The sequence below is a fragment of the Mandrillus leucophaeus genome, unplaced genomic scaffold (genome assembly GCF_000951045.1).
Source record: "Mandrillus leucophaeus isolate KB7577 unplaced genomic scaffold, Mleu.le_1.0 Scaffold157, whole genome shotgun sequence".
Taxonomy (NCBI): Eukaryota; Metazoa; Chordata; class Mammalia; order Primates; family Cercopithecidae; genus Mandrillus; species Mandrillus leucophaeus.
In genome coordinates, this window is record NW_012101554.1 from 1,275,850 (window position 1) to 1,290,709 (window position 14,860).

The 14,860-nt window shown below is 40.2% G+C and overlaps 1 protein-coding gene across 2 annotated transcripts in view; it reads right to left on the bottom strand.

Moving 5' to 3' along the window:
* Positions 1–14,860, bottom strand: part of ALDH1L2 (aldehyde dehydrogenase 1 family, member L2) — a 65,640-nt gene that overhangs the window by 36,826 nt on the left and 13,954 nt on the right. For both annotated transcript variants that reach the window (XM_011975510.1, XM_011975511.1), the window contains exons 3-10: positions 13,888–14,122; positions 12,041–12,206; positions 10,693–10,794; positions 9,385–9,474; positions 7,344–7,478; positions 6,022–6,147; positions 5,387–5,478; positions 2,512–2,659 (exon numbers count right to left, since the gene is read on the bottom strand). In XM_011975510.1, coding sequence (XP_011830900.1) covers positions 2,512–2,659; positions 5,387–5,478; positions 6,022–6,147; positions 7,344–7,478; positions 9,385–9,474; positions 10,693–10,794; positions 12,041–12,206; positions 13,888–13,976 — 948 coding nt within the window. In that variant the 5' untranslated portion in view covers positions 13,977–14,122. The remainder of the gene's footprint in view (positions 1–2,511; positions 2,660–5,386; positions 5,479–6,021; positions 6,148–7,343; positions 7,479–9,384; positions 9,475–10,692; positions 10,795–12,040; positions 12,207–13,887; positions 14,123–14,860) is intronic.

Sequence of the window (14,860 nt, forward strand, 5' to 3'; positions counted from 1 at the left end):
AAAAATGAACAGAGCCTCTGAGACTTATGAGACACCATCAAGTATACCAACACATGCATAAAAGGAATCCCAGAAGGAGAGGAGAAGGAAAAGGGAAAGGAAAAGGAAAAATATCTGAAGAAAGAATGGCTGAAAACTTCCTAAATTTGATGAAAAACATTAAGTTGCACATTTCAAGAATGCACAATCCAAGAAGCTCAACAAATTCTGATGGGAAAATTCAAAGGCCCCACACCTAGACATATCATAACAAGTAATCAAAAGACAAAGATAAAATCTCAAAAACAACAAGACATAAGGAACTCACCATACAAAAGAGTCCTTAATAAAATTAACAGTTGACTTATCAGAAACCATGAAGGCCAGAAGGCAATATGATGAAATATTTAAAATGATAAAAGAAAAATACCATCCAAAAATTCTATACCCAATAAAAATATCCTGCAGAAATGAAGGAGAAATTAAAACATTCCCAAATGAACAAAAACAGAAAATTGATTGCTAGGATACCTGGCCTACAAAAAGTACTGAGAAGACTCCTTCAAGTTGAAATGAAAGGACACTGGACAATTAACTTGAATACACATGAAGAAATAAAGAGTACTGGTAAAGGTAACTACATAGGTAAATATCAACATTGGTATAAATATATTTTTAACTCTATCATTAAAAATACAACCTCATAAAGCAGTAATTATAAAATTGTGTTGGTGGGCTCATGATATATAAAGATGTAATTCATATGACAATAATGGCACAAATTAGGGAAGTACACAACAATGTTACAGCAAAGCTTTCCTATGCTATTGATATTAAGTTGTTATTCATCTGACCTAGACCATTTTAAGCAAAAATGTTAATTATAATCCTCAAGGCAACCACTAAGAAAATAGCTTAAAATATAGTAAAATTAAAAATAAGGGATTAAGGCAGGGCACGGTGGATCACGCCTGTAATCCCAGCACTTTGGGAGGCCGAGGCATGCAGATCACAAGGTCAAGAGATCGAGACCATCCTGGCTAACATGGTGAAACCCCGTCTCTACTGAAAATACAAAAAATTAGCCAGGCGTGGTGGCAGGTGCCTGTAGTCCCAGCTACTCGGGAGGCTGAGGCAGGAGAATGGCGTGAACCCAGGAGGTGGAGCTGGCAGTGAGCCGAGATTGCACCACTGCACTCTAACCTGGGCGACAGAGCAAGACTCCATCTCAAAAACAACAACAACAACAACAAAATAATGGATTAAAAAGGCATACTAGACATATTTAACAAAAAGAAAGCAGTGAAGGAGAAGTAGAGGAATAAAAGGTGTCAGACAAGACATATAGAAAGCATAAGTGGTAAAAGAACGTAGATAAACTAGACATCATTTAAATTAAAACCTGTTGTATGTCAAAGGACACTCAAAGTTTTCAGCAAATCTACAGAATGAGAGAAAACATTTGCAAATCTTATATCTGATAAGGATCTTGTATCTAAAATAGACAAAGAACTCTAAAGACTCAGCAATAAAAAGACAAGCCAGTTTTAAAATGAGCAAAGGATCTGAAAGAAAAGACATTTCTGCAAGAAGAAATTCAAATGGCCAACAAGTATATGACAAGATGCTCAACATCAGTAGTTACTAGGGAATACAAATCAAAACCACAGTGAGACCCCGCTTTACACCCACTAGGACAGCTAAAAGAGAAAAGACGAGAGCAAATATTGGCGAGGATATGGAGAAGTTGAAACCCTCATACATTGGTGGCATTATATAATGGTGTAGCCACTTCGGAAAACAGTTTGGCAGTTACTCAAAAAAGTTAAACATAGAGTTACCATATGACTCATCAATTCCACGCTTAGGTACATACCCAAGAGACTTGAAAACATATGTTCATGCAAAAACTTGTATGAGTTTTTCATAGCATTATTCATAATAGCCAAAAAGTAGAAACAACCCAAATGTACTTCAACTGATGAATGGGTAAACAAACTGTGGTATATTTATACAATAGAATATTACTTGGCCAGAAAAAGGAATAAAATGATGATACAACCTGGATGAACCTTGAACACATTATGCTAAGAGAAAGAAGCCAAAAACAAAAAGCCACATGTTATATGATTCTATTTATACGAAATCTCTAAAAGAGGCAAATCCAGAGAGACAGAAAAGAGATTCGCATTTTCTAGGAACTATCATGCTATCCAATTTTGGAACTTTTTTTGTATGAGGTCGTCCTGGAAGAGTAAAGAATGACTGCCAATGGGTACAGGGCTTCTTTTTGGGATGATGAAAATGTTCCAAAATTGGATGACATAATAGTTGCACAACCCTGTGAATATATTAAAAAGCACCCAAAATGCACATTTTAAAAGGGAATTTTATGGCATCTGAATTAAATCTCAGTAAAGCTGTTGTTTTTAAAGGTCATAAATATAAAAACAAATGGGCAGCAGGCACAGCAGTCTTTTATAGTGTATGGATCTCACTGATTTAGGGTTGTAACATCGAGGAAAAGCTTACATAATCTACAACCAGCTCCGTCTCTTGATCTTCTCCTCTCAGTTTCCTCACGACCTTTTGGATAAAGTCTTCAAACTTGGTGGCCATATAGACATCTTCATTCTGCAGCTGAAGCCCACCACATTTCTGTCTGATCTCTTCAACCAGCCTTAAAGAACGAACCAGCTTCGCGTTACTTAGATTTTTAAAAGGGGTTAGGAAGACTGTTACTTGCATTTGTCAAGTTGTTTTGAGGTAAGACTTACATCACATGCCTATTTATATCCTATGAGATCTGTGATACTCATCAGAGAAATTGATAAGACTAGGGGCAAGAAATTAAAAACATATCTTGAGGGACAGTGGCAGTTTTTTTTTTAACTTTATCCGTGACTAAAAATAAAAGAAATCAAGGCAAAAATATTTTAATTACTTATAAGCAAGATAGCAGGGAGCATATAAAGTCAACTCCTTTGCTTTCATATATACTCAAAGAATAAGAAAGAAAGACACTTTCTTAACTGTAAAGATTGTGAGAGATGAATGTCATATTGTAGAATATTTTCTCTAATTTACAAGTATAAGATGGACATTTGTTTGTATTATGTAGTTAACACAGGTACTAGCTAGAACCATATGCAGTAGGTCAATACAATTTTTGAAGTCCTTTCCAATCCTTTGATTTCCACTGTTAGTTTGTCAAATTACAGCGGTTATCTGACATTTCTTGAATAGCAGTGGTGTATGAGGTACTGTGTAGAAAGTCCACCATGGTTGTGGTTCAATCATTTATTCTCTAAAAGAGATGATACCTTCGTAATCAAGATAATAATATCAGATGATTATGGTAAGTCAGACACTGAAACAGAAAATGAGTAATTCCTGCAGGAGTATCTTGCTAGCAAAAAAAAAAAAAAAAAAAGTATTAATAATACAGTACTGGCCAGGTGCGGTGGCTCACGCCTGTAATCCCAGCACTTTGGGAGGCCTAGGCAGGCAGATCACGAGGTCAGGAGATAGAGATCATCCTGGCCAATGTGGTGAAACCCCATCTCTACTAAAAATACAAAAATCAGCTGGGCGCAGTGGCGTTTACTTGTAATCCCAGCTACGTTGGAGACTGAAGCAGGAGAATTGCTTGAACCTGGGAGACGGAGGTTGCAGTAAGCCAAGATTGTACCACTGCACTCCAGCCTGGCGACAGAGCAAGACTCTGTCTCAAAATAATAGTAATAATAATACAGTACTGAGGCCAGGTGTGATGGCTCATGCCTGTAATCCCAACTACTAGGGAGGCTGAGATGAAAGGATGGCCACCCCAGGAGTGCAAGGCTGCTAGTACAAGTGAGCTGTGATCACACCACTGCACTCCAGCCTAGGTGGCAGAGTGAGGCCCTATCTGTAATAATAATCATCATAATATAGTATTGAAATCTTTAGTTAAGCTAATTAGAAGTTTCTGGGAACTCATGAATCACAGCTGAGAAATCTATAATTTGAGGAGCCGAAACTCTTGACTTTTGAAAACACTACGTGCTCTTGAAATGATTGTTTTTGATTTCTGGAATAAAACCTCCATGAATAAAGGGACCTTGTCTAGTTTACACTGTATCTCCAGTGCTAAAACTGTTCCTGACACATAGTAAGTGTTCAATCAGTGTTGTTAAGTAAATGAGTGAATAGATAGAATATTCTTCAGGAACATTGCTTTGTCAATATGAAGGATTTTGTCAAGAGGAGGAATATTTTTGCCTTGTTTAATTAGTGAATGGCCACAATGTGGCCTGGAATCAAATCCTCTTAGCTTCTATTCTCTGTACCCACCATTAAGGGACTGAACAGTCCCTGGTGAGCTCCCAGCTGTCTTGTTATCCACGTTACTCCAAGAAAAACACCTCTGCAAGATGCTGCGCCAGTAGGTTCCTGGTCCTGTTTCCTTGTGATAGAGGCTTTCTGGGACTCCAGCCCTTTCAACTTGCTCTAAACCTCTGTGGAGAAATTCTGACTATTGGGTGATTACAATTGTCCTTGCAAGTAGCCTGATAACCCTCATTCTAGATCTATCTTACTGGGTAATTTGCGGGGGGGTGGGGGTAGGAGAAAAAAGATTTGGGGGAAAGCATAATATCAGGTATCAGATATTTTTCTGGTAATATTATTAATATCAGGTATCACATATTATTCAGATAATATTCTGGATCAGGCTGCATAGGAAATTCCCTGTTAGCATTCTCACCCAGAGCTTCTCAATTCTGATGTCATATTGGAGGAAAATTAGCTAAGAAACTGGAAGAACAAATTTTTAAAAGATGCAAAGAATTCTAAGGATTGCTTTTTTAGGTATACGGAAGATATGAAAACAACTTCTGGTTAGCAACAAAGATAAATAAATAGATAGATATATCTGCTTGACCATGGAAACAACAGCAAAAAAGATAAAGAATAAAGATGTGTTGGCCGGGCACGGTGGCTCACACCTATAATCCCAGCACTTTGGGAGGCTTGAGGCAAGCGTATCACCTGAGGCCAGGAGTTCGAGACCAGTCTAATCAACATGGAGAAACCCCATCTCTACTAAAAATACAAAATTAGCCGGGCGTGGTGGTACATGCCTTTAATCCCAGCTACTCGGGAGGCTGAGGCAGGAGAATCGCTTGAACCCGAGAGGCGGAGGTTGTGGTGAGCTGAGATTGCACCATTGCACTCCAGCCTGGGCAACAAGAGCCAAACTCCATCTCAGAAAAAAAAAAAAAAAAAAAAAAAAGATGTGTCATAGATAGGTATGATAGGGTAATCACATCCAGAACAAAGGATGTGTGTGGATTTCACTGTCAAAGCCAAAGTCAAAATCTCTAGTGAGGGAATCCCTAGTGAGTCAATAAGGTCATGGTTTTACCTGGCAACATCCATTGAGCTTGCTCCAGATTTAAAGAAGTCTGTTGAGTCTTCAATAATGGGGACATTGCTTAAAATTCCAGCCCAGATGACCTACACAAAAAGGAAACTCTTACGAGGGAAGTGCCATGTAGAACAATGTGGCAGAGACTGGGCTAGCTCTTCACCAAACCAATTCCCTCTTCATCTTGTACACACAGCTGGACCACATTTCTCAGCACCTCTCCAGGTTAGATGCAGCCAATGAACAGGAGTGGAAGTGACCTGCACCACCCCAGTCCTAGCCCATGTAAACGTCCTCCACACCATTCTACATGCTCCTTTGCCCTTCTGGCTGTCTGGAATGGTGACACACCCCAGGGAGACCTTGAAAATAACAGAAACTGGGTTCCTGAACGACTTCACCCCTAACCCCCGTGCCAACCTGGAACTGCCTTGGATGTCTTATGTGAAAAATCAGTTTGTATATACTGTGTTTGAGCATATGAATTTGGAGGTTGATTTCCTCTTGCAGCTAATACATAAAAAAGAGGAAATAAAGTTCTGATCCCACTACTTTGAGGACTGATGGTACCAGTTACAAACATGCTTCAGTTTTCCAAGGTAACAGTAAAATTAAAGTCATCATGTGTTCACCTTGATGGTCTCTGCCACTTTCACCTCTTCGGCTGTCAGTTCTACCACTGACGTCTCACCCGCTGAAAAGTACTGAGAGGCAGGGATCATTTTTCCATCTTCAAACTGCAGATTTCTCACCATCAGCTACAAAATAGCAACAAAACAAGCATAAAAATCGAGGATTGAGACAATACAAAAGTGAGGCTGGCAGGAGTCCTATAGATTATATGCATATAAGGGCAAGTTTATTTGGAAAAATATAAAAATATGGATTAAAAGCATTCACCATTATGTGTAAAAGGGCTGAAATGGCAGTTGAATAATGGCAGCAGAAAGGAAAAAGTGAGGTCTAGGGATAGGTACATCTCAAAATGGCAAATAAGTCCTGGTAAATTTGACACTGGGATGTAGGTATTTGAACTAGAATCTATTGTGAAAATAACAGACACCACTAGTGCTGCTGCAACTCTGCAGCTGCTGCCTCTGAGCACTCACTCTGCACCACGCTCAAGAATGCATGGATAAGTGCTTGCTTTGGCAGCACATATACTAAAAAAAGAATGCATGCATGTGCTGAAGGATCTTACCTAATTTCATAAATGCCAGTGGAGGTGGATGCCATTATTATTCCCATTTTACTGATGCAGAAAGGGAGGCTCAATGAGGTTCAGTAATTTGCTCAGTGCCACACAGATAGTAAGTAACAGAGCTGGGAGTAGAACCCGGAACTAGCGGGACTCTTAAGCCTACAGTCTTAACTGATTTATCCTGCAGCAACTGGAAAATATCTGTAAGGTACAAATTCCCTTTGAACGCTTCATTGGGAAGCTTCGCAAGGGCACTCTGAGGCCCAAGGCCAACCCTCCTGAGCATAGGCAGTGTAGGTGGCACCTGCCTGGTGGATCAGTGGCAAGGGGCATCTGAGGAGGGCCACATCCATTTCTCTTGATCCTCCCAGAATCTGGCACTGGGAAGGCAGACAGACGAGATTCTCCTCTCTGTCATATAGATGGCAAAACAGACTCAAGGGAAGAATCATCCTGCCCAAGACCAGAAAGTGGAAAGCAGTGATTCACATCCTTACCTCCCCACTGAATTCCTCTCTCCACTTTACACAAGGCAGCCTATGCAGATCTGGGGGGCCTCTCTTGAGACACCTCATCTCCATCAGGGCACTCAGAGCCAGCTCCTCCCCAGCCAGCAATGGAGGCACAGATGTCCTAGCCTGCCCATATCCCAGTGCAAAGCCAGATTAACTTGTGATAGCTATTCCCTTAATAGCTTGGGTTATAGAATAAAATCAAAAGGTTATTTCATAGGCAGCCATATTGAACACTCACTGCTTTTCCATCATTACCAAAAAGAACAAGTCCATTTTTGGTAACGAGACCAGGCTTCTTGGCACCTTTAATTTCCAGTGGTTCTCCAGGAGGCACAGAGCTATTGAGTAATGTCGAGCCATAGAAAGTGACCATCTAGTAAAGAGATCAAACACAGATTGTAAAATCAGGAGAAAAGCTGTTCATAGCGGTATGTATAAGCATCATTCTCTGCAAAAATGCTGAAGTTCATATTATCATCTGTAATAAAATTGAGACACCACAATGGGAGAAACTGTCCCAAACATCCATGGAAATGACACAAGGCAAGAAAGAGTCTGTGAATATGTCACTGGAGAGTCCAAAATGCCCCACATCCAGGTGACATGAATATGCATTTATCACATATTCACATTGATACAAAGGTGAATGAGATCAAAAGCTCTCAGCGTTTACAGCCTGAAGGTAGGGTTTGGGTGGGGTGGGAGGTGCTGGGAGTGGGCATCAGTGATGGGCAATGCACAGTGGTAACCAGACTATTACAGTGCAGGGTGATAAGTGATGAGAAGCACAGGGTGCTTTGTGAGTCCGTTCATGGAAAAAGGACTGGATCCAGACAGTAGCCAAGAGACACTGATGCTGACTGAGTTTTTATTGCAATTCTAGGATGATCAGCTATATATATATGGAGCCTATTATGATTATGCTGTAATGGTTTGTTGAATACATACTCTAGGCCCAGGGCTAAGTACTTAAATGAGTTAACATGTATTAATTCTTTTTTTTTTCTTTTGAGACAGAGTGTCACTCTGTCACCCAGGCTGGAGTGCAGTGGTGCGATCTCACTGCAACCTCTGCCTCCTAGGATCAAGTGATTCTCCTGCCTTAGCCTCTCAAGTAGCTGGGATTACAGGCACAGGCCACCACACCCAGCTTTTTTTGTTTTTTTAGTAGAGACAGGGTTTTGTCATGTTGGCCAGGCTGATCTCGAACTCCTGACCTCGGGTAATCCTCCACCCTGACCTCCCAAAGTGCTGGGATTACAGATGTGAGCCACCGTGGCTGGCCAACTCATTTAATCTTCACAATTACCCGTAACCTAAGGAAGGCAGTATTATTAGTTCCATTTTACAATGAGGAAACCAAGGCACCCAATGGTTAAGAAACCTGCCCGAGGTTACACAGTAAATTTTCACAGAAGCATTCTGGCTTCAGATCCTGCACTCTTAACCATTACACTAAACTCCCTCCCTTGGTCACCCATCGAGCCCATGGATTTTTATTGGCACTTAGTATGTACCGAGACTCCTGCTTAACTGCTTAGATTATCAAGACAATTACATGAAGTGCTTGTCCCTAAGGAGTTCACAGGCTAGTATTGGGGGGAATAAAGAGACCCTCACAATATATGATGTGCCATACCAGAGGTAGGCAGAGTGTTGCTGGAACCCAGAGGTGAGCCATCAAACCCTGCCAGGCTGGGCATGTGAGATCAGGAAACCTCCTGAAAGAGGTGAAACCTGAGAGCCTGGGCTGAGTCAATTACCCATGGATAGAAGACCCTTGAGGCCCCTGCCCGCCTCTCCTGCCTCAGCTCTCCCCATGCCTGTCCTCACAGTCCAGACCCCGGCTTCACTGCACTCCTTTTGCAAGTCCTTGACCAGGTGCTGGAGTCTGTTATCTCTGGGGCTTCGCCTACTTGTCTTGCTCTCAACCTGGTTAACTCTTCTCAAGGTTCGAGCAAAGCAGTGAGCTTTTCCAGGAAGCCTTTCCTAATATACCTGAGTCTCAGCCTCCATGATAGCATTTATCGTACTGCACTGAGAGTGTTTATTCACTTCTCTGCACTCCCCATAAAACTGCAGGCTCCTGGAGATCAGGGACTGGATTTAGCGTCTGCTGCACAATAAATGCTCAATACATGCTGAGTAAAGGGGAGAGTGAATCACAGACCCGCCTCATGACCAAGGAAGAACCATGGGAAGCCCAGATTTATCTGTACTGTCTCTTACAAAGGTAATAATCGGGGAGGGGAGCAGGGGGAGTGGTCCGTAGAACGTACCTGTCCATTTATCTCTGTCCAGGCTCCAGGGACTTTATCATGACCTCGAATCCAGTTATGTAAAACTTCGGCAGACTGGTCCCAAGAAATCTAGGAAGGCACAAAACACAGGCTGAGCCTCCTATGGCTGTGAACCTCAAAGGAATAAAAACGCTTCTCGTCATCAGAGGCAGAAACGAGTATGTTATTGGGAAGTAAAGGAATTTTTGCTTCTTAGTTTTATTTGGAGTATTTTGTCAGGTGGCTGATTTAGTAAAAAAGAGACTTTATTGAAGGAAAATAAAAAGCAGAGGGTTATTTAAAGGGACAGTATGCTTTGTAAAGATGACGTAGAGCGGGCTGTTGAGGGGAGGAGGCCAGTAGCTGCTGGAGAGTTTTATGTTGGGTTTTTATTAGGTTGAACTTTTTTTTGAAGTTCCCACCTCTGGTAAGTCTCTGCCTCTTTTATTTATTTATTTATTTTTTGTCTAATTTGTTTGTGTCTATCTCAGCTCTCTGCTTTGTCTGCACCTAGATTTTGTCTCAGGTTTACAGGACCCCCCATATTATTAGTTGGTGTGTATGTGTGGGTTGGTTTTGGGTATGAATATGACCTAATGCCTGTATTGTTTACTATCGTCACCACAGGAAGGTTGTATAGTGGCCAAATCTATACCTACTGCATCTGTATTTTTTTTTTTTGGAATTTCTTTCTCTGCCCTAAGCTGTATTTATGGCTCCAGGTTTTCATTTTTTGTTTTTTGAGACAGGGGTCTCACTGTGTTGGCCAGGCTGGTCTCGAATACCTGGCCTCAAGTGATCCTCCTGCCTCAGCCTCCCAAAGTGCTGGGAATACAGGCATGAGCCACTGCGCCCAGCGCACCTAGCATGACATTTTTTTTTAAGGAATATCCCCTTTGCCCTTTTCATTAGCATGTAGCTGGCGCTATTTTGACATTTTAACTGCAGAGTGAAGGATTATTGAGCAGACTTAAGAGGCGTTTCTGGGCGGTTTTAATTTGCTTGCTTGTTTGTTCGTTTGCATAGTATCTCCTCTCCTATGCACATTTGGCTAAGTGCCCACCCACTCCAGCATTAGAGATACTATTAATATGCAAATTTTGGGTGCTCTCTCAGACATGAGTCTTCCCAGACTTTATTTTCTTTAGGGGACTCCCCTCTCCTGCATATGTCTGGCCACCTGTCTACTCTAACAGGTAGGGCTAGGGCAGGCTGGCTTATCTTTTGGCAAGATCATAGTACGTGGGGAACTGCTGAAAGGTAGAGGGCCATGAACTCTGAGATGTGTTATTGAGTTGATATAAATACCTCAGCATTTTCCTTTTTCTGGATACCTTCATATGTTGCCCCTTCTTCTGGCTGGGGAATACGAGGAGCTTTTCCATCGGCTATGAGTTGAACAGCTTCTACCTAAGGCCAAAGACATCACCTGTGTTACAGCCCAATGATCAACAATGGCATAGTCTATTCGACTAAAGTTTCTGCGTAACAGAATTACTACCTATAAATCTGTTCAGAGAGTCAAGAGTATGATGATAACTACCATTTCTTCAGGTCCATCCTGACAAGCATTGTGGTAGCTACTTTATGTAAAATATCCCTTGAAAACATAACACGAATCCTGCAGGGTGGATATTATTACTGTTTTACACCTGGGGAAACTGTCTGATAGCCACAGGGGAACAGAGCCAAGTTTACAGCTCATTCCACCCACCTCCATCTAGGCTATAACTTGGTCTAGAATCTGGGCTTCAGCAAATATCACTGAACACACAGAATGCTACATTGATTGTAATGATCATTTTGTGAGCAGCTACTGTGGGCCAGATACTTTACACAAATAGTGTCACTTAATTTTCACAACCGCCCTACAAGTCAGATGGTATTATCCACACCGCATAGATGAAGAAACCAAAGCTACAGAGGCTAAGTGACTTGCCTGTGGTCATACAACAAAGAAGAGGTAGAATGGAAACTTGAGCTTAGGTCTTTCTGACATCAAAGCCCTACTCTCTTAATCATTAAATGATACAAGCAAAGCACTGCTTTCCTGTCTCCTAAATCAATGGCTACTACTGTATATAATCTTGCTACTTCTCTCATGCTAGCTCTGAAAAAAAATTAAATGACATCAAAATTATCGGCTAAAGCTTTCAATATTTTTACAAGTATTTCAATATTTTTATTTGATGGTATACATGTTTTGGGATTTTTTTTTTTTTAACCCCAGAGCACCTCTGAATAAATACAGCAACACCAAATTTCACCCTGTTACAGAGGCTAATTTAAAGTACTTTTAAATTTCCATAACAAATTGCGTAGCAATATTTCTTAAGATTCAATATACTTCTTTACAATTAATCATTATAGGCAGGGTTGAAGATTCAAGTATTTGCAAAAGAATGGAGCAGTTTAAATGCTACTGCATCCATTGGATCAATGCTCTCAGAAAACCAAGTCAGTTTCACAGACTAAGAAATTGAAAAGTTCAGATTTCCATCCTAAATATACCATCCCATTAGTTAAAAAAAATCTAATTTTGTTTTTAAACTTTAAGTTTTTGGTGAAAATTCATATGGATAATTTCTTGCTAAAAGAAAAAATATTTTCAAAACTTTAAAGGTTTACTAAATTCTGGGTGGCAAAATATACTAACCATGGCCTTGATTCCTTCAGGAAAAAGAAACCGATTATAAAGTGCATCCACTGTATCATTGGGTTCAACATCACATGATCTCTGAAGGAGGATGGGTCCTGTATCCAAGCCATCATCAGCCCAGAAAACAGAAAACCCAGCTTTCTTATCTCCCATAATTAGAGTCCTGTGAAAAGAAGAATTTCAATTTAAAATGTTGGTTAACTGTATCATAAAGTGATGAATTAGTGATATTAAAGTATAAGAGAGTTATAATGGGAAGGTAGACAATGAAGCTAGCATGAGAAATTAACAGTAGAACTGGGAGATGTCAGGGCTCATAAAAAGCAGTGTCTAATGGTACTGCTATTTTATATCATACATCCTCATATCTTCAGTCTTTCTTGTTAATGTATAGTAAGGACTTGCAGTGAATTCAAAAAGGCATTAGAGTCTATCGTTACTACCACTCACTGACTCTCAGGGGTCAGCTTTCTACTTCAAGATCAAGTAATTTGCCCACTAGGTCCAATTCCTACATCGTGCTTGACCCTGTATTAGGCAGAATAAGAACAGAAGATAAAGTAGGATACTCTGTGAAGGACAGAATGTGAAGCGAATGTGAAGGACAGAAGTGATTATGAATTCAAGCTAATACAGAGAGAGTATGATAATAGGTCAGCCATGTAATAATTTAAATATTTTTTACTTTTGAGTACAAATCAAGACCTAAATCAATCCATCAATCACTAACTCTTCAGAAATACTAAGAAATTAACTGGCATTGTTATCAAGATCCTTGAAAATACTGATATGCTTTGATCCAATGATTCTCCATGTGGAAACAGTGTAAACTGAGAAAAAATACAAGTTTAAATGTGAAGATATCTACTAAATAATAGTGTGTTATTTATAAGAGCCAAAAAGAAATCAATCCATGTAATCAAAATTTAAATACAATTAATGTTTTTCATCACATTTAAACCAAGTGTAGGCTTCCAGCTTATTCCAACAACTTGACACCGAGGAATATTAGGAAGATGTGCAGGTAAAGAACAGAAAGCAGAAAGGGTAGGAAGGCCCACCTCAACCCACAGCATTGTGTCCCTATGGTATTAGGTACCTACAATGTACCAGCCACTGTTCCTGACACTGGAAAATAGCAATACAAATGTTGTGCAAAGTCCCTTTCCTCAAGAAGCTTAGAGTTGAGTGGGAAAGATGGACAATGAAGGTGATCATTTCATCATTTCAAGTAATTACTTGATGATTATTTCAAGTAATTCAGCATTTCCTGAAATGTACTTGAAAAGCTCTATGCAAAAGAAAGTTCTGTGGTCAAATAAGTTTGGGAACATTGTGTATTCAGACTCCCTCTAGGGGATTATGATGCTGACATTAAAGCCCGTATTAATAGCTCAAATGAATCCTGCAATTAAAAATCTGGCATAAACCAGACTTACTGACCATAAAACCTTTGTTTGCTCAATACCTAGTAACAGTCAATGGAGCTAGTACTCCATAGGCTATTCTTGGTAAATGCTGTCCTGGTTCGCACTGTATGTCTAGATCTCAGGGGAGTTCATGCAATAGTAGTAACCGATCAGGACCTCACAATTGTTCAGGCATGCCTAGTTTCTTGTCTTGATCACCTAGGTAAAAAACAGAAAGAATGTAGGCAATTGAAATACACTCACCCTCTCTGTAATTAAAAAAGTCTCACTGGGTATTCTGGCACACTCCTGAAATGTTAGCTACTTGGGAGGCCAAGGCAGGAGGATCATTTGAGGCCAGGAGTTTGAACCCAGACTGGGCAAAATAGCAAGACCCCATCTCAAAAACAAAAAAGTAAGAAGAAAAAATCTCACCAATTGATAGCAGAGGCTCCTCTGTGCCTGGGCAGGATGGATGGGTGATAAATGATAGAGCCATGCTTTGGACTATCAATTATATCCATGGGGATGAACTGAGTGCAGAAAGGGAGGACATTTAGGTCTGCACCCACAGATCTGTAGGCCTCTGCCACCTCTTTGATGGTCTTGCCCTTGACTCTCCATTTAGGAAGCTTGAACACAGGAGTCCCATCTTTCTCTGCAGCCAAAGCTGAGCATAAAAAAGATTTTTTTTTTAGAAGTTAGCAGTAATTTTGTATCACTATGAATTCACATATTGTAATTTTGCAGTTTCATGAAATAGTTATAAATAAAACATGGTGAAGAACAATTTAGATTGTGACTAGAATTTCACCTGTTGTAATTGGATCACACTAAGGTGATACATATCTATATACTTAAGGCATAATAAATTAGAACTGAAAAGATTTTGGCTAGATGATATTTTAAGATTTTAATGAAAGCTTTTTCTTTTTTAGATCAAAAATGGTACCTTTATTACTGATACAACCTTTTAAGAACATAGCTTCAGATTTGGAAGCATGCGCCAATGCTTCACCCACTAATTTGACACACTCACCTCTGGCACAGTTAGAAAGCCATGAATCTCTTCCCTCCCTACACAGAACAAATTGTAGACCAGAACACGTTCTCCCTGCCAGGTGCTGAGCTGAACTTTTCTACTTCCTTCTCCCAAATTCACCAAACAAATAAGTTAACAAAGCTGAGAGGCCAAGAATGGAGAATACATGCTCGGCTCCTGCTAAGGGCTTTGCCACACGGAACAGACCAGGATCTCCTTCCTGAGAAGAGCACTGTCCCCTCCCAAACAAATGGCTCCATCCTAATGCCATACGAAATGGCCCACCAAAGTGCAAACAGCACAAGCCTATTTTTTTCATAATGAAATGTTGTTTTTACTATGTGTCTTATATCTTAAGTATTTATA